The 23,521-nt window shown below is 32.4% G+C and overlaps 1 protein-coding gene across 2 annotated transcripts in view; it reads left to right on the top strand.

Moving 5' to 3' along the window:
* MS3_00009550 (uncharacterized protein) overlaps positions 1–23,521 on the top strand; it is a 71,355-nt gene that overhangs the window by 26,138 nt on the left and 21,696 nt on the right. For both annotated transcript variants that reach the window (XM_051217924.1, XM_035730450.2), the window contains 8 exons: positions 1,448–1,528; positions 5,155–5,310; positions 9,376–9,459; positions 13,050–13,150; positions 15,777–15,884; positions 19,569–19,598; positions 21,146–21,317; positions 22,359–22,769. In XM_051217924.1, the coding sequence (XP_051064361.1) occupies positions 1,448–1,528; positions 5,155–5,310; positions 9,376–9,459; positions 13,050–13,150; positions 15,777–15,884; positions 19,569–19,598; positions 21,146–21,317; positions 22,359–22,769 (1,143 nt within the window). The remainder of the gene's footprint in view (positions 1–1,447; positions 1,529–5,154; positions 5,311–9,375; positions 9,460–13,049; positions 13,151–15,776; positions 15,885–19,568; positions 19,599–21,145; positions 21,318–22,358; positions 22,770–23,521) is intronic.

Consider the following 23,521-nt stretch of genomic DNA (forward strand, 5'->3'; position numbering starts at 1 on the left):
TCTAACATCAATCGGCTCATAATCTCAATCAAAAACTTAATAATCTCCACAATCCTATACTGACCATTAAAATATGTTTGTCATGTGAATAAATAATAATCATTTTTATCATGAATATTATGCTAAATATTTATGATAATTATAAAATTAATTAAATTCGATAATTACTTCCGATTGATTTCTTTACATAATGATTTTATTAATTTTATTTTTGTGAAAACATAATGAATACCGATACTTATTGTTCTGTTTTGCTCATTTTGGCTAATGATGTTTGGAATAATAAGTGATTAGAGGATATCAACAAAATCCCTGAAATTATATTTCGTGCTAGTTACCTTTTGTTAGTAAGACTTACATGCAGTTTTGAGTGAACCGTTGCTCTCTTTCTCTCTCTCTCTCTCTCTCTGGAATCTGAAACTGTGTCTCCCAGTTTAACATTGTGAGACTTTACTGTTGTATTTTAATTGCTGAGACTGACGACTTACATGAAAAAGATATTTAAACTGATTGGTTGCTAAGCAGGCTTGTTTTTCTGGTCCTTATAAATAAATGAATTCCATTGATAATTATGCAATTTTACCACCAGTTTAAATAATCTGACATTCACTAAACTATGTTTCCTTATCAGATAGTTAGCATAATCTACTGTCACGAAAGAAAGGAAATCTTTTTTGGTTCAAGTTAAGCTTCAGATATCGATCAAATTAACACTAGTTTTATGTAGATATAACTTGCTTGCAAGTAGTGTAAACAGAAAGTGTATTTAATATAATGTTGTATCATGATTAGAAATTATTCTAATAAAGCCAAAAGCGTTGATTTTTAACGATACTGGTTTCGTAGACATTACCGTAAATGAGAAACAAATCAATACATAAAAATGCTTATTAATGTATAGGGTTATATTAATTTGTCAATTTTGAGTTTCATATCACAGACTAACGTTATTTAGACAACTAGTGAAAACTAGAAAACAATTGATTGCCATTTTGTATTGAACTCCTTGACATTTCACATCCATGAACTCACCATAGATTGAACCCAGAATCTTTAGGCCTCTCAATGAGCACATAACTTTGAAACCACTGAATTTACAGACCATGATAACACTTCTAAATTTAATCGATTTGTAAGATTGACTAACCATCGTCTAATGTTATTCATCAGCATTAGTCTCACACTTGACACAGTTGAACTTCAATGATGACAGCTTTTAACTATAACTCTGATAAACACTTTTCTAAATTAATTATTAGTGCGCACATATTTATCCTCAGTATATGAGGTTATAGGAGTTAATTAATTTATAGTGCTTTTCAGTTCTTAATGGTCACCAAATTAAAGTCATCCCATCATTTACAACTATGAAATACTTGTTTATTAATATGTTTGATAACAATCAATTACTAGTCGGTTGAATTAATTATTGATTTGTATATTTTAGAAGTTCAAAATATGGCTGAAGAAGAACTTTGGAATCTTTTATTTCGATCTTCATCATCCAAAAGGAACTCTATCGAATCGAGTATGTGTTTTATGTATAATTGTTCTTGTGTGTATATTCAAAATGATAAATTATTCAATCTTTTTATTTATTGTTTAAGTTTACAGGTATATTTTCGTTTCAGTTATTATTTTAAATCATCGGTTCAGTCAGTCAGTAACAACGTAGAACTTCGTACGTACCTACATCAGTTCGAGTTGCCACACCACATTAGCAGACAAATACAATTATCCATTCAAATCCTATAGTGGTAGAGGTAGTAAAACTATAAGTAGTATTAGGAAACATTAGGGTTTGAAAATGTTATTCAAGGAGTATAATCGAGTGAAATAAATTTGAAAAGAGAAAAAAGAAAGGGACATGAAGAATTCAGAAGAGTAGAATTTGGGAGAACACAAAGAGTGGATGCACCCGCGTCATTGAAAACGATTTTGAGCCATGTCACCCAAGGTTTCTAACTATCGGTTGCTATCGTCTGGCCGATCCCAACCAGGTAGTCTACACCTACCAACATGACTCAGTCCACTTGTCAGTAACTTCACGGATCTGTGCCATATTTTGGTTTGGCCGTCCCTAGCTTTCTTTCAACCTACTCCTACACCATAAAACAGCACGTCGAGGCAATCGGTGGTTGGGCATACGTAACACGTGTCTCAGCCATCTCAACTGATGAAGTTTCACTACTTCATTAATTGATTTGCCATCCTTACCTAGTACCCGATTCCTAACAACTGTATTACTCGGTGGTCACAGGATATACGAGCGATGTTTCGAAGACAGCTATGATCAAATACTAGTAACCTACGAATATCCTCTAATCTTACCAACCATCGGTTAAATATTTTAGTGTCAAAAATGAAATGAATTACAACAGTTAAACTGGATTTTCCTATCACAAATGAATGAACTTCATCACACCACTAGTCATCTAAGTTTGTAGCATTAAAATAAGTTGTAAATTAGATGATGAGACTGATGTAGAATTATATATGGAATGCTTCCTGCGTGACGATGAAAGTTTCTTAGTCAAACTATCTAGATTGGAGAAAACAACACCACTAAAAGAGTATACTTGAACTGTATATGTTATTCATTCTTTTAATCACAATAAATGTTCCTACTTTAGACTTAATATGGAATATATGGAATGTGGCTAGCAATAGAATCCGGTACTAAGTTCGAATCCCAGAGTGATGAGTCCCAAATAAAACAAAACTCGCGACTTCCATTCCAATACTTGCCATATTTCATCTATTCTGTATACTACATAAAGACAATCTACACACAGGATGCATACATATATCAACAACGAGATAATCCAAACCAATTTACACTTGTCTTAATGAAATATCTATGCAATTATGTTATAAATTACATTCATATGTTATCATAATAACCCTATACAACTATTAAAGTGCTAAATCCAATAAGATATCATGAAGAAGACACAAAAATGGTTTTTATAAAAACGAACACTTTCCCTGACATCTTTTTCTTTTGAAAATCAATGTGACATGAATAGATTAGGATCCATGTATTAAACATTATAATTAGTATTTGAAGACAAGAAAAAAACTAGTTAAAACCTTTTACAGTTGAAAGTAAATGACAAACACAAATACTGTCGGTATACACAATGAACACATTGTTTTTCTTGGTGACTGTCAATGTAATCTTTTCTAGAATGGAATTTTTTCATAATTTTGCATATTTTATCCTAAAAAAAAACAGAAAAAAGAACCTTTTTTCTATCTGTAATCAACCATATGCTACTGAATATTGCGTTTAGTGTTAGTAACAGTCGCCAAACATTGATTAATCAGTTTTTTAATAAGCATGAACAAACTATTTAAGATTATCTTGTCAGTTCTCAGTATTATCAAAGAAAAATATGATCATTAGGAGTATTTGAATTATAATACAAACCAGTAATCTCAGAAATAATGCAATCGGATCAAGAAGTACTAGAATTCGAAATCAAACATTCAACAGGTATAAAAGAATCGTTAGTTCATACAAACACAACATCCGTCATAGCTTAAATTGGAGTCTCAGTTTCTGTAGTCGATTTACGTCTACTCCTTATGTTCATTCTGTGCCTGTTCGACAGTGTATTGGATGTAGACTCTATATGATATAGGATGTATTCACTAGTATTAGGACCAACAACTGCAATTGGAACGGAATCGATTGTGTACTGAAATCACTAATATTTAGAATTTGAACCATAGATTTTCCAACATTATCCTCCCCCACGAAATAATATTGGGTCTTCATATTCCCAAGTTATGAATGATGTGGCTTCATTTAAAACATATTTCTCACATTGATCAGAGTATACATTAGAAGTAACTTCATGATGAGGATAAATAACAGTTGATATGGAATCATCCGAATTTAAATCAAAATCGAGCTGATTTAGAATTCGTGCTTCGCATTGAACAAGTTTCCCACAAGAAGCAAATGCATTATGAGTATAAGTAATGCATGATATGACATCAGGATTTGATTCTTCTGAAATATTTTCCTCAAACTTACTAAGAATATCATTGCAGCGTGATGGATCGTTAAAAAAATTAGCATCTATCAAAACTACATCAGGTTTTCGGTCATGATTTGATTCACTCAACATATTTTCCTCCGATACATAAGAAACTTCATCAGAAATATATGAATCATAAGGACAAACCATACCTGGTACAATAACATGAGAAATCTGATAAGAAGTTGGTTGATTAGAAACTTCTGTCTCACAATGATTCTGAGTTTCAGTCAGTTCTGGTCTGCTATGTGACTCTATACCGCTTTCCGAAGTCGTGGATAAATATAAATGATCGTTAGAATCACCCAACTTGATAGGATCACAATTACAAATTTTAGCATTAGTTGCAGCGGAATGAACTGTAGTGTAACAAACTGACTGAATATGTCCAATCTCACCACATTTAAAATTAAGAAATGCACATAAATTAAATGAGCGAAACCCACCACAGGACGAACATTGACCAAACTTATGCCCATTTTCGTGAACTGCATTGCAGCTCCTCAATGAATTGTCTGCATAACGTTGAGTACGCACTGGATTGAGATATCCTGATGAATCATTTTACGAATTCTTCCTTCTTTACTGCATTCGAAATTTGTATACTTAACAAAGTCTAGCAGTAGTTCCTTGAGAATTGCATAAGGAAGTGAAATAGGCTTTTCTGGTAGAGCTGTAAGCTGTAAGCTTCATTGCCGATTAATGTGAGGAAATGTGCTACAATATTAACATCCTTATCATCTTCCTTGGTCATAGCCCAGATTTCGAAACTTTCCAAGTAATCCTCAAAAGCATCAAAATCTGAATGTATGTCTAACCATTCCAGCACAGGTTGTATCGCGACATCAATGTGATAATTAGGAGTATTTGAATTATAATACGGACTAGGAATCTCAGAAATAACGCAATTGGGTCATGAAGCACTAGATAACTATGAAAGAATGTATTGTATTTGGAATTCGAGATCAAACATTCAACAAGTACAAAAGAGTCATTAGTTCATACAAACACCACAAAATACTACTTGATCTACTTTTTTTCTACTGTTTTCATAACAACAACAAAAACAACATATTCATATATCATTTCATATTAAACATTTTAGAAGAATCAGACAAGTTTTATTCAGCAGATCAAGCTAGAGAAGCACAAATTAAAAAATTAAGAAATCGATTAGAAAAATTAATGGAAGAAACTTTATCTGAATTAAATGGTGTTGAAAAAAATGATTCATTATCACCAAGACAAATCACTTGGCAACGTAAGTTGTTAATACTAATATTGTACTTTAATTTGATTTGTTGAAAGTTAACAGTTACATAAAAAAAGAGAATACTGTTGGATAAAATGATGAGTCTTATCTATTGTTTATAAGCATTAGATTGTAATAAATTTGAAACTTATCAAATTATTAGTTCAGTAACCTTCTTCAATTATTATCAATCAGAATAAATTTTAGCGTGTTTATATCTTGTTTTGTACAGAAGTTAAACGTGTAATGATATGAGTCTTCTCTCAAGATACGACTATTCATTTCATTCATTTTTTAAATCATTTGAAATGGCTGGTCAATTTATACAATAAACATCTAGGTAGAAAGTAATATTTTCTAAGTAAAGGGTATTGTATAACTGTTTTTGTACCACAGTTGATAACTACAATTGAGATCATTTCAAATCTTTAGAAAGAGTCGTAACTCAATAATAATTATATCTATGTTGGTGAATTTCTTAGAGATAGATTGAACAGTTATATATAGTGCAATTCAATACTCTGTGAGGTGAAGTACACTTAGTAATTGACACAGTGACTCAGAACTGCAATAATTAAGGACAGCATTGTATCAAAACTGAATGACATTGAAAAGTTTGGCAACTAGACTTCTATTCACTTGCTTGATGAGTTCGTGTTCACCTTGAGACTATTGTTTAAGTGTTATTTATAATCTATAGGTGAAAATCATAACCGATAGACCGATGATAATTAAGATTGAAGCTGATCAGTAAACTTGTGAATAGATTTTCTGTATAAATCATAATGTAAACATAGCTCATATGTTACTAGTGTATATTTCAATATGATTTAATAAAAACTGAAACTTTTGATCACAGCATAATATGCAGTAGCTATAAACAGTTTAATATTAGTATTAGAAGGGGTTTTGTGAATAATATAGTAATTTTGATAGTTGGGATCATAAGCCAATTGAAGCTAGATCACCATGGAATACCTAGAAGCAATGGACGGCTGTTTCGTCTTATTGTGGGACTCCTCAGCAGTGCGCATCCACAATCCCGCCTCGCGAGATTCGAACACAGGACCTATCGGTCTTGCGCGCGAACGATCAACCTCTAGACCACTGAGCTGGAATCTAACGACGTTAATGTCCAAACTAAACTAATCCATGAAATTGAGTTTAATATTACACTTAATAAAAGGCATACAAATCACTAAAATTTCAACTTCAGTCAGTTCACTACAATAAGTGATTTTCAACAAATCCTTTGGTTTCAGGATTGAAAATATAATTTACAGTCCATTTGTTCCTGATTTGATAACTGGTAGGATTGTTTACTATGTTAAGCCCATGTAACTTACTCTAGCTTCTGGACAGGCCGATTTATCAATTCTTCCTGAGTCACGTTTCGACCCTGTTAATTGCTCATTTATCATCCTTGACTGTTTTTATATGAGCGTATGTGTGTTCATTTCCTATCTCAAGAATCACATGTCTATAACTTAATTTTGTCTAACTATAAATATTGATTCACGCCTGATTAAAATGAGTTGGCTCACACTCCCTCTCCACTGCGCGTCACTTCGTTCCACTCTCTTCTCTTCGCTTTCTTCACTTCGTTTCTTCGATCGTTTGTCTCGATTAACAATTGTACGAAATATACATATTCAATCATCCATTGTCGTATTTGACTTATTTGATTCCGTTATTTACTAAAATGAGTTAAGTCAATAATTATATACGAGGATTGGCGATATATATATCTCAATAGCAATCAGAAGCGATCAAAATGGATTCAAATATATGACCACTAAAAACGGATTCATTCAATCCATCTCAGTTAGTAAACACATTCTACATAAATAACTCAACAAAATATATACAGTTCCAACAAATTGCTGAGAAGTCCCACAGTAGGACGAAACGGTCGTCTAGTGTTTTGAATTTTCCATGGTGATCTAGTTTCAATTGACTCATGAATTCAACTATTAAACGGTAGAATATAACATTTTCGTCTGTTCAATACACTGTATTCATCATATATATGTCTTCATTTCAAAATTAAGACAGTAGTTTTTAATAAATAAAAAAACAAAAAAATTCAAAAAGGATTGCTTTTCTCTTTTTCTCCCTTGAGCAATTTGATTGACATTCCATTTACTGTTTTTTTTTTTATACTTTTGAAGTGATTATTTCACCTTATTACCGTCATCTTGACTTTTTATCCCCCTGTCATTAAGTAAAATGATTGACAGGTAACTGAAAACTGGGGGATTTTTTTGTCTTTTAAACCGAAAACATGAATAAACAAATTTTCAAATGATTAGAAATTTTTTTCAATATTTGAAACTGAAAGGAAAATATAAAAAATAGAGCAAATCAAATTATGTTGTCAAGTATAATAATAGCCATCATAGTAACAACTTGGATTGAGTATTAGTAATGGTAAGGATTTCAGTCATCTATTTGAATAGTTAATAGGTTATTAAGGACTGATCAGATTCACTCTTGAAAATATTGATTAATGAGAATATACAAGTTCTGAAAATTGATAATGTATAGCAGCTATCCTACAATCACTTGGTATTGTTCGGCTTGTATCTTCCCATTGAGGTTTAAAACTGCAATTGATCAACTCTGAGATGCAGGTACATCCAGCTGACGAGTCCCAATTAGGACGAAACGCGAGTCCTGGATTCCACTGCTAGCCACTATCCATCATTGCTTACAAAATATCCTACAATCAATTTTGATTATGGTTCATTTTGGTTAACTTACTTAACAGACAATGTTATTTGGACAGTAACAATTCGTCTATTAATTTGTACTGTTATCATCACTAGATCACATGATAGACTCTAGCTAAAATGTTGATCCCTTAAATATCACTCGATGATTCATTCTCCTCCCCATGTATATATGTACTCAAATCCTGTTTTTAGCTTTTGCTGTGCCTTTATACAATTTCATTATGAATTTGCTCGTATATACTTATTCGCCTCTCTGCTTCAAATTTGTTTGATGCATTTTGTAATCTGCGCTAACCACGAATAAACTGTAGTCGCCGCTTCTCATTGCCTTCTGATTTTAAACACTGTTGAGATTTATTTTATAACGTTTGTTAAGGTGATTGAATAACGAAACAAAGCCATTACAAATGATATATCGTGTAGTAAATAATATTATTCAATAGGATAGCAGAGATCCACTTAGCTTTTAGAGTATATCAGTAAAAGATCCTAGTATAATTAGAAAATGTTCTACATGAATATTATACGAGTATTCACTAGAAACGTTTGTTTCTGTGTTAAACATTATCAGAATAGTATCTGGTATAATATGTACTCGGGATACTCATTTTTAACCTTGAGGTATAAATTCTAATATCCATATTTTTCACTTATAATAGCTAATTTCTACTAGGTCAGTTTTATGAGCTACATTTAAACCAAATCCTTAAAAATATAAATTTAAGAATGACCAAAGTTTATTAATTAAAAAGCAATAGAAGACTCTATTATCATCAGTTATACAATGAAGAAACGTTTAAATAATATTTTAGTTCCGAAGCTTCCCTAACAGCATTTACTTTGTTGTTGTTGTTATTATTATTAATTATTATACTTCTGTATTAAACAAAACGTTGTATCAATCATAAAACCTTACACTGTAACTAATCACTCTTCTCATTAATACCTCTAGACAAAGTATTATGTAATATACTAAGTTTGTAGCAATATACACTCATTTGATCATCTCTTCTTGAAATATAAAACTCTTTAAAAGTCGGATATTATTTATGATTACTTAGATGCAGCTTTCATTACAGTAGTGCTGTTTTGTTCCCGTTGATACTCCTGAGAGTTGCACGAAACCATAAATACTGTATGATACTAAGAATCACAATAAATTTCCACTGTAGCTAACGAAATATAAAAATAATGTCCTCAGGTTATTCACACACATTCTACTCTGTTACAGTTTATTTAACTTCTGACAGTTTTTATGACTTTGTACACCAATATTGTTTGTTATTTAACATTGAATAAGATTATAAGAGAGAAGTAATATTTTCCATTTTTCTTTAAGATGAAAGTGTGGGCATGAAGTTTAAAAAGAACGCCTGTCGTGAAATGAGAAATTTCATTCAAATTCTCTACATAACAACTGAAAGTAAGTGGAAGTTTTTAAATGTTCTCACAATTATATAACTATTTAGATCATAACTATGCAATAAATTGGTGCAATACATTCCCGACAGTTTTATCATATATTGAATTGTTAAAACATTTATAGATAGAAAGTCGAATGTTGATAGAACAGATTGAAAGTAAGAGAAAAGCTAAGGCAATAATCAAAACGATACTAAATGCCACCACAAAGTATTAGCACAAAACAACTCTCATTCAAAACATAGGTTTGTTGAAGCCCCAATTGTATGATGGTTCAAACCCCCTTGTGTTCAAAGAAATCTGTACTTAAAGTAAAATTACCCTGGTAAAGTTGATTTATTATCCGGAGTGATGTGTTTCATGTCCATTTACTTATGATCATTGTTTTCCTCTTATCTTTCAATCTGTTTGGTCGACCTTCGGATTTCTATCTGCAAATGTCTTCACAAGTAAATTTATGATCAGACTGTCAGAAGTGTATTGAGCCAATAAATCACATATTTCTAGTTAACTTCACATTTTCACTGCATTATCTAAATTTATCAAAAGAAGGTAACTTTTAAAGTACTTAAACTTGACATTTGTTGTTTTATCTAACTACTGATTAAATTGCTAGTAGTAAAAATAAATAAATACTTTTTATCGCTTGAGTAGCATTTATGTATATGGTTTACATTTTCAAGGCACTATTAGGATGTACAGTTAATTAAGGTGTGTTTACTCTGTTCAAACTAGTCCAAACAGCCTTTCAATATCAAATCATTCCACTGGTATTCATATTCATTTATTTCGGTAGGATTCTTTAACTAAATAGGCTACATTCATTATTATTTATACCTCTTATTTATTGAAATGTATATAAATCAATAGATCGTTAAAAACAAGCTATAGTGCTTATCAAGCTAGAATGAGACTTTATTTAACAAGTTTGTCAAAATAGGTTTCTTCTTGAATTAACTTAAGGATGCCAGCCCGAAATAAACATGGTATATCATGGAGTATTTCTTAAACTCTGTTGCGAAGCTTAATTTAAATCTTCATCGTGTTTTTGAAAGTTACGTTACAAGACAGATTATGACTATTTCTTTATAGATATTGTTGATTTCCACAAATTATGACTTCCTGATGGAATTTCAGGAATCTATGTCAATGTTTGTCACCAGCAGGCTAACAACTGTTTTGCTAGTTTACTTCAGTTTCTTGAAGGTTTTTTGGAATAAACACATGATTTACACTTATCAAAAAGTTTGAGAATTAATAAAAAATGTACCACTTTCCACAGGCATTTGGATATTTTATTGTCAATTACAAAATGGATATTGTTTAACAAAGAGCATTGGTTTTCAAATTCAAGCAAAACATTCATTATAACATGACAGTTTTCTTGATCAACGAAGTTGAGACCATGAAAATAACTAAGGGCGAAAAGTATTCACAATTAGTTAGTCATGACCAATGAAAAACCTGGCATAAATGTGTATCTTTTAAAGTTGTCAGACGTATTAGCACAGTGATATGAATTTACCAAGACAAATACTTAAGTATTATAAGTAGAAATGGTATTAGCTGTATTATTTTCAGTCAGAGAAGATGAGCAATGTGGTGTATGATGAAATAACATTTCTGCCTAAAATACCATTTTGATGTATCTTCCATATCATTCCTTAAGTAAAATAAATTGCTCCACAATTGTTAAGAATAGATATATATATATATATAAGAAGTAATCCCCTTCAATTTAACGATATAATGAAAGGATACTAAAAGTGTTATGATTTCATCAACTTGGGAAAATAATGAAAGACGAAACTATTACTGTTATCTCCTACTCCACATATAATATATCCTCCTCTCCCGTTACGTTATTATCGCACGAACAATACATTGCAAAAATTTCCTCTTTTCATCAAACATCTAATCAGAAAATAATACAACTAATCACAAGTTCTTTAAAATTTTATTTCGTAAATCAAGTGAAGTGAGTGACTATTTGAGCGGATTAAATTTAGATCAGTAAGTTGACACCTCCATGGTTCACAGTTCTATTTGTTATATATATAAGCGATAAAACACTATTATCATTGATTGTTTTCAGTAATACCTATCTTACTATGGACATGGTTGAACTCATTTATTGTTAAATGACTGATATTTTGAACCATAAGATATGATGATATTAAATAATGCTTTAAATGAAAGCTTTCATTTAGACATGTAGAAAAAGCTGTTTTAAACCAACCATTTGATGGGCACTTTCTGAAGATATACGGCGTTTTGTTTACACATCTTTTAGAAAACTTAATTACAACTAACTTCAATGACATAAAGGAGAATGAAATAGTTTTTTTTGGTATAGATGATGTATCCGTCTACCTATTAAAAGTTGAGAACATTATACAGCAGTTTACTTTGTAATGCCTTATGGCTGATCAATACATCCTTAAGAAGTGAAAGACATTCATAATTTGTTAGTATACGATTTTAGATATCTTTGAAGTATTGGTTGAGTTCAGTGACAGCACTAGATAAGTGATAATCACCGAAGGCCCAAGTAATGAGTAGAAATGATAAACTACTTGATGATAGTAGACTTTTGTTATTAATAAGGCAGCCATTTGCACCTACTCACTCTAACAGCCAGCACCGAGGGAGTTGGAACAAAGTAATGGATTATTATATCAAAATATTACATCAGCTCACCTCTATTTTTGGCTAGTTTGAAGAAACATAATTACAATCTATCAGTTGATAATATAATATACTTTAAAATTTACTGATCAGCAATTCAGCCAACCCGAAAAAATGATGTGCTCATGAGTATTTTGTTGACTGTAATGATTGGGATTAGTTAATATTAAAAGCATTGAGGCCTCAAACATATTTGTGCACCCATGAATCCGACCACCCAGATAACTCTGTTACAAGACTGGTGTTTCTCTTAACAGTAAACTAAACGATCAGATATATAAAGAAAAACTTGCATATCTACATACGAATCACAACATATCACCTCAGTAATAATGTCTCCGCCCATGAAATTTTATTACGTTGGTTCTAATATCACCGAAAGCCCTAGTTCCCCCAAGATTTCAGGAACGTCTTGCCGATAAATATTAACTGACACGAGACCTAGGTTCAGATTTTCCTACAGTTTTCCTAATTTTAACCAACTGATGTTAAAACATAGTGTACTTGACGTGTAGTTACTTAGACTAACGTTCACATTGTGACGTGATCTACAGAATGTCATTAGTATTCAAGATAAAATTCTGAGATTCTAATTATTGTATAGAAAGGCAATGAAATCTTTACAATTAAGTCAGTCAGTGCAGAAGATTTAACTAATCACTAAAAATATCTTACTAAGCTACAAATATTTCTTTGATAGATACACAGATACAAGTGCTACATTTGTCACAAATAATGATCAATAGTTTTATTATTAATTCACTGAATATTCCGTTTTGATCACTTAGAAACTAATAAGAAAGTTAATACTATTAAAATTACTGATATTTGAACAAGTAATGCTTAATATTTCATCATGCTTTATTTTCTATCTACTCTCCTATATTAAATGTAATATACTAGAGGAACGAATGAGTCAAGGTATGAACACTAAGAATATTACTCCATACGTAATGGATACTTTAGAAGGTGAAATTGGTCGAATAGTTGGATATAGTGTGAAGGTGCGTTTTTAATCTGATTTAAAAAAGATAATACTCTTTGTTCCTTACTCTTTCTTCTTTACTTAAACTTTCAACCATATTACTTTTATTTACTTATTTAAATACACAAACCTTGGTACAAGGATGCACCAAATAGATATGTGCCATATAAATCATTCCATTTGTGTGAGGGCTGTGATACTGCCCGGGTTCCCAAACCAAAACAGGTGGTTTTCTTAGAGGGCCACACCCGGAGCCTTCGAATTAAGATTTGATCCACAAGGCAATGGAGTAACGTAGGGAGGTGCGATCCCATGTTAGCCCGTGACCAACAATAAGTTCATACACCATTTGTTTCCTCAGGATATTGGAGCCCATGTGCACCACTGGTTTCGAAACAGGATTTTCCAACCCCCCTAGGTGGACTCTCAGTGTCCATTAACCCAGTTAAAGAGTCAGAGATTAGCTTTGCATCTTCTCAATTTTGTAAACAGCATCCATGGTACGAGAAGGCAGTGAGTAGGACTTCCCTGACAGTGGTTGCATGCACATGGCCATTTGAGAGCATTTCGAGAGGAAGACCTGACTCTCCCCACTCTCGGCCATACCAGGGTATTTGGAGGCAACCAAACTGCCTAATTACTAATTAACTGAATATTAAACAATCTTATGTTATACAAAAAATAAAATTGTTCTGATATATCTGGTTCCCTGATTGGTGTATTATAACCATTTCAAGATAAATATTACAAAAACTGTGAGAAATCATTCATAAGAAATATAAATAATGGTGGTAAAGAACTCAAATTCTAAACAAACTCAAGCCTAAAGAAATTAGTTCTTTTTGTTGAAAACCGTTCTCTTTAAGAACAATAAAATGGATTAAAGACCTTGAGAAAAAACGCAGTGACCTGGACAGTATCATCATACACTATTAAGTTTTGCTTCCTCCCTGGAACCAGATTCCAAAATTTTGACAATCTGTTTTTATGAATTGGCTTTTATGAGCCGTGCAGTTTTTATGATCATCCCAGAAGTGACTATGATGAAGACTTATTGCATTACTGATTAATGCAACGGGATATGTTCTAGTGTCCAGATATCAACTTTTTAAAAATGGAATACCCTTAGAAAAAACTCTTGGATATATTTGTCAAGTTGAGCTTAATGCATTTACGAAAATGAATATGACATGTATACTCAAATAAAGCAGTAACTGAAAGACCATGATTTCTACTTCTAGTATTCGGGCATATTATGATACTTTATTTTACTATCCTTGCTAAAAGTAATATTGAACAAATGTTATGATGTATCCTCAGGTTCACTTTTTCATCTATGTACACTTATGGAAACTTGAGTTCAATACTGTGTATCACGGTGATAACGTGTTGATTTTCTAGTTACTAAGTAATTCATCAAAATATTTTATTTAGTTTTTCCAAAATATGGAACTTATTTTCGATTTTGTGAATCTATGTGATCCTGATAAATGGATCACTTACTTACTTTACTTACTCCTATTACTCCCAATAGGGCGTAGGTCGCCGACCAGCATTCTTCTACCCACTCTGTTCTGGGCCTTCCTTTCTAGTTCTGTCCAACTTTTGTTCATTCTTCTCACTTCTGTCTCCAATTCTCGGCGTAATCTGTTCTTTGGTCTTCTTCTCTTGCTTTGACTTTGAGGATTCCAAGTGAGGGCTTGTCTTGTGGTGCAGTTGGGTGCTTTCCTATCCACGTCCAGCTCTTCTTTCTGGTTTCTTCCTTCGCTGTGATCTGGGTTGTTCTCTCCCACAGTAGGGGGTTTTTATATTGATGAAACATGTTTTAGTGACCCAATATCTGACTCTAGTTAAATCATTTGCTGATTGTTATCAAATTATACATCCCACCAATCCTCGTATATTTTTATCGACTTAATTCACGTTGAAGAATAATGGGATATAATAAGTCGAATACGAGAATAAATTTTGAATACGTATATTTCATACACTAACTGATCCAGACAAACAATCGACAACAACAAGGAAGATAAGCGGAACGTAACGAAAAGAAGCATTTCGTTGAAAAGAAGCTGAAAATGAAGAGATTCGCAACGAAGTAAAACAATCTGGTTGTGACAATATTTCATTTTATATTTATGTACGATAAGTCTTTCTAATTAAACGCTACATTTGGTTCCTAAGCTCTTCTAGTAACCCCCAGGCACAATCTACACAGCGACTTGAACACAAGAAAACGCTCTACTCCAAAGGCTCGTTTATGCACAGAAAATCTAGGGTTTTTATAGTATTTTAGTTATCCTTGAGTTTCGCGAAAATTCTGAAATGCTACTAAACACAGTAGCAGCATAAGTAATCACCCAATAAGAAACTCAACATGTGACTTTTCAGTTTCTTGATTTTTTTTTGGCAAAACTTCTAATGAACGCTTATTGTATGAGATGCTTCTCAGTGTTTTCAGAACCCTTGTTGGCTTTTTTCGAGGAGTTTTCTAGATCTCCTAACATGTACAAAATTTGTTGCATAAAAACTAAGTTCAAAATGAAATTATAGTGCGTTATCATATTTAACCATATAAAATTTAATCACATTTTAAAGACAAAATTTTATTATTATCGTTATTATTATTGATTTGAATTGGATAGGGTGTTACAGATACAAACAGTTTGGCTGGTGAAGATGATAAAGAATCTGTTACAATGGTTGATCGTGATAGTGTAGAAGGACGATTGGCTGAGATTCTTTTCAATAAAGTATTTATGAGCTTTTCTCTTTAATAACAATTTTCATTATGAACTGTAACTACAGAAGAATATTTTATGAATTATTTAGGTTATGATCAATTAGCAAAGTAAATATGAATAGAGTAGGGTGAATAATAACTTACCAAAAAATCTGAATTGATAGACATAAGATTCTGCCAGAGAAAAAATGTTAAAAGACTGAAAGACTCATCAATAAAACATAAATTGTTTCATACAATAAAAAAATTAACACCGTTGGATGCCGGCGTGCTCAGAGGTCTAGAGGTTAAGCGCTCGCGCACGAGACTGATAGGTCCTGTATTCGAATATCGTGAGGCGGGATTGTGAGTGCACACTGCTGAGAAGTTCGACAATAGGACGAAACGACCGTCCAATGCTTCCAGGTTTTCCATAGTGATCTAGCTTCAATTGACTCATGATCTCAACCATTGAAATTATTATAATATCCGCAAACCCCTTCTGATATAAAAAATCGATGTATTTAAATGGGAAATATTTACTATATAAATATTCACATCTAATATTTGCATTTAAATTTAAATTTTCAAAAGATTCGGCTGCTCTAGGCCATTTGTCAGTGTATAATAATAATAGTGAGATAAGATTATGGTTGAAGGTAGTCAACAGGAAACCCTGAACCTTAATTTCGTGCTGCTTGGCACTCGTCAGCATGGTGTACCTGTAATCTTCAGGGAACTGATGCTCCCTGAATGATTCGATCTCGTGTCATCTTGCTTCACAGTCAGAGACTTTACCACTGGGCTATCCGGGCCGTGAATGGCCTCCTGTAGGACTGATATGTATTTACAATTGGTTGATCACTGGGCGGTGATCACTATCTTGTACGTCAGGTCCTTCTTATTGCAGATCGAATCCTATCGACTAATAGTGAATTATGTGGTATATACTCTCGACCCCAGACAATTTTTATGATCGTACGATCTCTATCTAACGTCATCATTGTCAATGCCAAACAAGGTTGGAAAATTCATCAAGTGACTCCTGATTCTTATTAGTTTAGCGAATGACATTACAACTTGAAGGAAAATTGTCTTCAAACCATTTGCAAGTAAAAATTCATTATGTATTGTTTGCCTGCATCTTTCTATTGATTTTTGGGATTGCAATTGATCAGTCTCTTATTGACATTTGTGCATCCTGTGCGGATTGTCTGGATACTGCCTTAAGACACAAGCACGTACACTCAGCTGACGAGTACAGAACAGGACGAAACGTGCGTCCTGCATTCCACTGATAATCGCCATCCATCTATGCTTAAAATAAGATAGATTTTTAAATTATTTAGACAATTTCAAAAAGTTAATTTATCCATCACAACAAAAATTTTGAGCATATTACTCTAATACAAACGATAGATAACAAAATAATCCCGTTTATTTCACCTATCAAACAACCAGTTAAACTAAAACGCTTTTGGTGTTGATGAATTCACTAAGACAGATGGTTTAGTTTCAAAGTCCTTTTTTGTCTTCCTGAACAACAATATCACGCTTCGCCTAAATTAAATAGTAAATTTAAGTACAAATGAAGATAACGAAATCTACTTAGACAACAAATTATAATGAGGGTCAACAAAAAGAAATGATCTGACGCTCATGGAATAGCTAGGAAGCTCATTGTTGGTCCTGATTATGTTTCCTAAAATGACAAAGATACCCTAATTAAGCTATATAGCTAACAAAACTCATCAGCACTAAATTATCGTGATAAGCAAGTGGGATTTTAATAATTTGAATAAATCACACTTCTTTATGTTAATGGGACTAAATAAGTGAAAAGTTCAATGAGGGAACAGAATTCCGCTTTTTACAATCAGCTGTTAATCACTTGATATTAGACATAACATTGTTTTATCTATCTCTGGTTCAAGGACTTATGATTGATGACTTACATACATCAATGTAAGATAATATCTAAGCACTTAATATACATAACGTTTCAGTTATTCCTTATTAACACTGAGAACTTAAATTAAAAACGAAATAGGTCCGAGTCTCAATGTAATTATTAAAGGTGGGTTAAAGGTACATTTATCAGACAAGTCCCAAATAAGACAAAACGTATGTTATCATTCCACTGCATGTCACACACCAAATATACTAAGACATGTAACATAAATCTTTATTGAAACACGTACACATGGTAACAATGACTGATTAAGTGAAGCTTAAAATATCAATTTCAAAAAATTATAAGTTCTTATTAATAAGTTCCGATTGGTAATTAATTACGGATCTGAAAATTTAGTAACGTTCTGGCAACCAAATTTACAGAGGAATTCCGAGTAGCGACTACAGTTATATCGAAAGGAAAATTGCATGTGTCGTATGCATCAATAACCAACCCTTAAGTTGGTATAAACAATATGGTTAAATAATGATTATCTAAAGAAAATTCGGCTATCGAATAAACATTAAAAGGTAGAATGACTGGTCATTAAAAAAGAGTTGTTCTATTGAGCATAGTTACACTAGTCATATACACAATTTTATCAAGATTGTGTGAACCTGATTAAAAAAACTAATTCAAAACATAAATAATTATAGGATTTGAACTTTTGTAGACTATTTACAATCCAATGAATTTGAAAACTGACTATATCATGCATGATCACTACTTATTTCATGCCAGTCAGTTAGTCAGCTACAACGTAGGACCAGGCACATATATGCAACGGTCCAAGTTGCCATACCTCATTAACACAACAAGATGAACACCGGATTCATAAATGTAGTTAAGTCAGTGACGGTAATATATAAAAGAAAGATTGCAATAAGGATATAGTACACGAAGGAAAAATTAGTTAGTAGAATGAAAGATATGAAGCGATTTTAATCTCTCAGTTTAAGGGAAGACAGAGAGTGTATACACCGACGCCATTGTGATCGATTCCGAGCCATGTCACCAAGAGTCTCCAACCATTGGTTACGATAGTCACGCGGACCCCAACCAAGTAGTCTGCATCTACCAACATGGCTCAGACTAGAAGTTAGTGACTTCAAGCACTGATGACACGTTTTGGTTTGGCCGCCCCTAACTTTCTTCCAACCATCCCAAACACCGGTTAGCATTGCACGTCGTGGTAATCGGTGTTCAGGCACACTCAACACGTGGCCCAACCATCTCAGTCGATGAAGACTCACAACCTCGTCGACTGATGTACCATCATTCCCTAATACCCTGCGTCTAACCTCACTATTACTTACCCGATGATCTCAGCAGACGCCAGCAATATTTCTAAGGCATCTGTGGTCAAATACTAGTAGCTTACGAGTATCTTCTACTCTTAATGGCCACGTTTCGCAGCCGCAAATTAAAACAGAACTGACTGCCGCGCAGTACACTCGTCCTTTTATTGACAGACGGATATCTCGCCTTCTCCATAGGTGACGTAAGTTGGCAAAAGCCAAGCGAGCTTTTCGAATCCGTGCTGAGATTTCGTCAGACACCAACCCATTAGGGCTGATCAGACTTCCAAGATAAGTTAAATTGTCAACGCGTTCGACTACTTCAACTTATTTCATGTAGTATAATGTTACTGTCAATCTAATTCATCCAATTTATTAGTCACTCTTTATTTCATTGCATAAAATATTCACGAGGATATGTATTTTTAATGATTTGTTAATGAATTTTCTTAATCCTTTTCAGCTCTATTCCGACATTAATTCTACGAAACAAGTGAGTTACTTGTTACTAACAATAGTTGAAAATGAAATAATAATTTCCAAATAATCTTAGACATAATTCATGAATATACATTATCTACAATTGATAATGATTGAAAATATGAACATTTCTATATCAACTCAAGTAGGTCATACACTCAGTAAGAGTTAAAGTTTCTACCTTCGAACTAAATATGAGATTGTCATCTTATATTGATGAAATGTTCAATTGTCGTTTGACCAACACAAATAAAGTAAAAACTTTATTAAATTTAGATAAAGTTTTGTTGTCTTGGATGGTTTGTAATGATGATGTTGTTCACAAGAACAATGAACACTTTATGAACAAACCATCTAGATTACAGAACAAAACTCCATCTAAATCATCTACCTAAGCTTCAAATCTTCTCCGCTATCTCAACTTTGTTTAATATACATATATGTTCAAAATCAACTTCAATGCCTATTTCACAAACATCATTAGTAAAATTCAAAGAACATAAACACTGGAGTTCATAACACTTTTCAATCAAGATATGAAGTTTTTCAGTTTATAAGCTTTCTTTTCCTTAATGCATCATTCAGTTTATAATGTGTGGATATCATCAAAGATAATTTCCATGACATCATCTGATTCATTGTAAATATTTAACAATTTTCAAAAAGATACGAACTTGACACAACAACAACAACAATACAAAAATGCAAAAATTATTGTTGACGTTAAGGATTTGTCTAAAGGAAATTAACCACAAACCCTCCCCCTTTTCTTCGTTTACTAACCTACCCTATTAATTCTATTGATGAGGAGTCAGTTAACAAGTTACTTATTATACACAATCGGTAATGTTATTTTAACCGTGAAAATTAATCAAAAGAAAAAAATCATACCAACTCTGTAACAGAATAGTGTTTATTTAAATAGATGAGATCATGAGTCAATTGAAGCTAGACCACCATGGAAAACCTGGAAGAATTTGACGGCCACAAAACCCTTCTCTGATTATAATCATGATATGCTCACTAGTGACGGTCTCCAAGAGGTATTGCATGGAGTTCTAGTGAGAAATAATGACCATTGGAGTTCAACCGTGTCTGTTATGAGATAGTAACTCACTGATGACATTGTTGGATGTGTCGCTCAATTTCTTGAATTGGTTGAAGTTAAACATTAACACCATCGGATGCCGGCCAGCTCAGTGGTTTAGATTTTAATCGTTTGCACGTGAGACTAATAGGTCCTTGGTTTGAATCTCGCGGGGTGGGATCGTGGATGCGCACTATTGAGGAGTCCCACAATAGGATGAAACGGCTATCCAGTGCTTTCAGGTTTTCCATGGTGGTCTAGCTTCAAATGATTCATGATCTCAACAATTAAAATTACTATAATATCCACAAAATCTCTTCTGAACAATGTTAAGTCTGTGTTTGTTTTTATTTTAATTCTATCCATGTCAGCTCTTTTTTATTCTATCTATAATTTTTTTATACAATTCAATTCTCTCATCCATTAATTACTGGGTTGTTTATTTTTTTCATTCTTTCTTTATTTCAATTTAGGAAACTGTTAAAAAGTTTTCATTTCAAACATCTAATCCCATAGTAACTAATACAAATTTCAATAAATCATCTTTCAATTTCATGAATCAATCAAATCAAAAAGATGAACTCAATGTAACAGAAGGTTTTCCAATTCGAATGGAATATTCTTTACCATATAATGAACAATGCGGTGAGTATTAATACATAAAATTTTAAAAAAAAAAAATCTTAATAAACGTTCGAAACTTTTCTTAAATTCTTCTGTAAGACCACAATTAAGTGATCATGTAAAGTATTGTTTAGCCAATACACGTCAACTGAAAACAGCACATCCTCAATGACCTATACTATGCTACATAGCCTAAATGATGTTCAAAAGTGAAGCTGATATAATGATCAACTCGAGATATGTCAAGTGAGAATTAAGTCTAATAGTCAAATGTTCATCTCATTAGAATTATGAAATTCTTTCCTTTAAAACTCCTCATCTTCTCTCCTGTGCTAAATATCTTATTCATAAGTATGTGATTTTATGAGAAAAAGACTTTTATCCCAAGCAGCCACATTATCTATTGTTTTCTATTCAATTTATGGCTTTCATCAATAATTCATTCTTATGATTAGACAATACTCGGCTACACTGTATCACATCATATTGTCAATCGATTGGTATTTCTTCATTCATTTCAAAAGTATATTAATGATAATTATAACACTTCAAACCTTCTGTGTAATGAAAACTTGTAAGCTGATAAACACAAAAATAAGTCACCACATCTTCTATGGTAGATTTGCATAGCTTATGAGTTCTCCAAGATTAATACTTAGTTCTTAATAAGGATACAACTAAACTTAAGATTTATTTCATATAAGATTAGCTATTATTCAATGAATTACTAATGATATTATTTAATTAAGAGTATACATTGAGCAAATGAAGAAAGAAATGGATCCTCATCACATTGCCTAAAGTATACATATCGTGTATCATTTTTTATTATATCACAGTAAAACAAACATTTACCTATCGATTCAAAATGGATTCAGCATTCTATAATGATTTCCAATATTAAGTTTCATGTGAAATTCTAATCAAATGTTTAGTTGTCACTGATTGAATCACTAGGACATTCTATTACTACTATGATTTTATATCAGGTTATTATTCCCTCTATATTGTTTTACTCTTTTTCATATCCCTCTTCCACCCCACCCCCCTCAAACATTTTAGAACTTCAATGGTATAAATTAAACAATAAAAATCAACGAGTCCCAGTCAAACTTGATTTTCGTATTGAACATGTTATCACTGGTGCAATTCATATGTCATTCAAACAACACCAACAATTAAATCATCAATATCCAAAACATCCATTTGTTTTGTCAAATTCAGGTTTGATTACAAATGAAACAAAACAAAAGTTGAATCAATGGAAATGTAAATTATTAGAATCTGGATCAAATACTAATGTCAATAATAATAATAATAGTGGTAATGAAATCATCTACCTACAACATCATCTCATCATATGGGCAAGTAAACCTGATGATGCTGGAAGATATTTTGCATCAAATCAATATCCATCGAATACAGATGGTATATCATCAACCGAAGAGAAGGAATTTATACTACAAGTAATAAGTAAGTTAATTATTTTTATTTGTACAATTTAGAAGAAAAATAAACAAACAAACACGATATTTACCTTGTAGTAAGAGTAAAATTTGTTAAGCTGCAGCAATTAGGATGACTCTCCCAGTCTCCCACATTGTAAGAGCATTCCATGTATCTAAATTAATGGTTGCTCTGATTGTCAGAACGGGTATCCGCCTTGTGAATTCCAAAGGAACTAGGCTTTCACTATGAGGCGTCATAACTCTTCTAAATGAAAACCTTCTAACTCCCAGGGCAGAGTTTAGATGGTTTGAATTAACTTTCCTGGTTAGTGTTTTTTTAGCGGGTTAGTTTTCTACGGGATCGGGTCGCAAACTCCATGCCCAACTCTCTCCCTTCATCCGGGCTTGGGACCGTCATTAGCCCCAGAGGGACCCCAGGAGGAGTTAAGCTAGGTAAAACAAACTCTGTTCCTTAAAGACAAAAATATTTTATTTTCAGTATCAATTCACATACACGTTGTTAGTTATATATCTAAGTTATTAATTGATAAACGATTAGCTCTACGATATATATTACCCATCAGCATTACTCAAATTGATCTCAGGCAAATCTTATAACTGACTTTATTTATATGGTTCTTTTAAAGAGTGTTTGAGAAGCCTAAATAAGCCAATAAACATTCTGAATACGTTTGAACGATCATTTGCTTTATTATCGTTTTGATTTTTGTAGGCTTTAAACTTGTTAAAACCTATGGAATCTAGTAGTAAACTAGA

This window comes from Schistosoma haematobium, chromosome 7 (genome assembly GCF_000699445.3).
Source record: "Schistosoma haematobium chromosome 7, whole genome shotgun sequence".
Classification (NCBI taxonomy): Eukaryota; Metazoa; Platyhelminthes; class Trematoda; order Strigeidida; family Schistosomatidae; genus Schistosoma; species Schistosoma haematobium.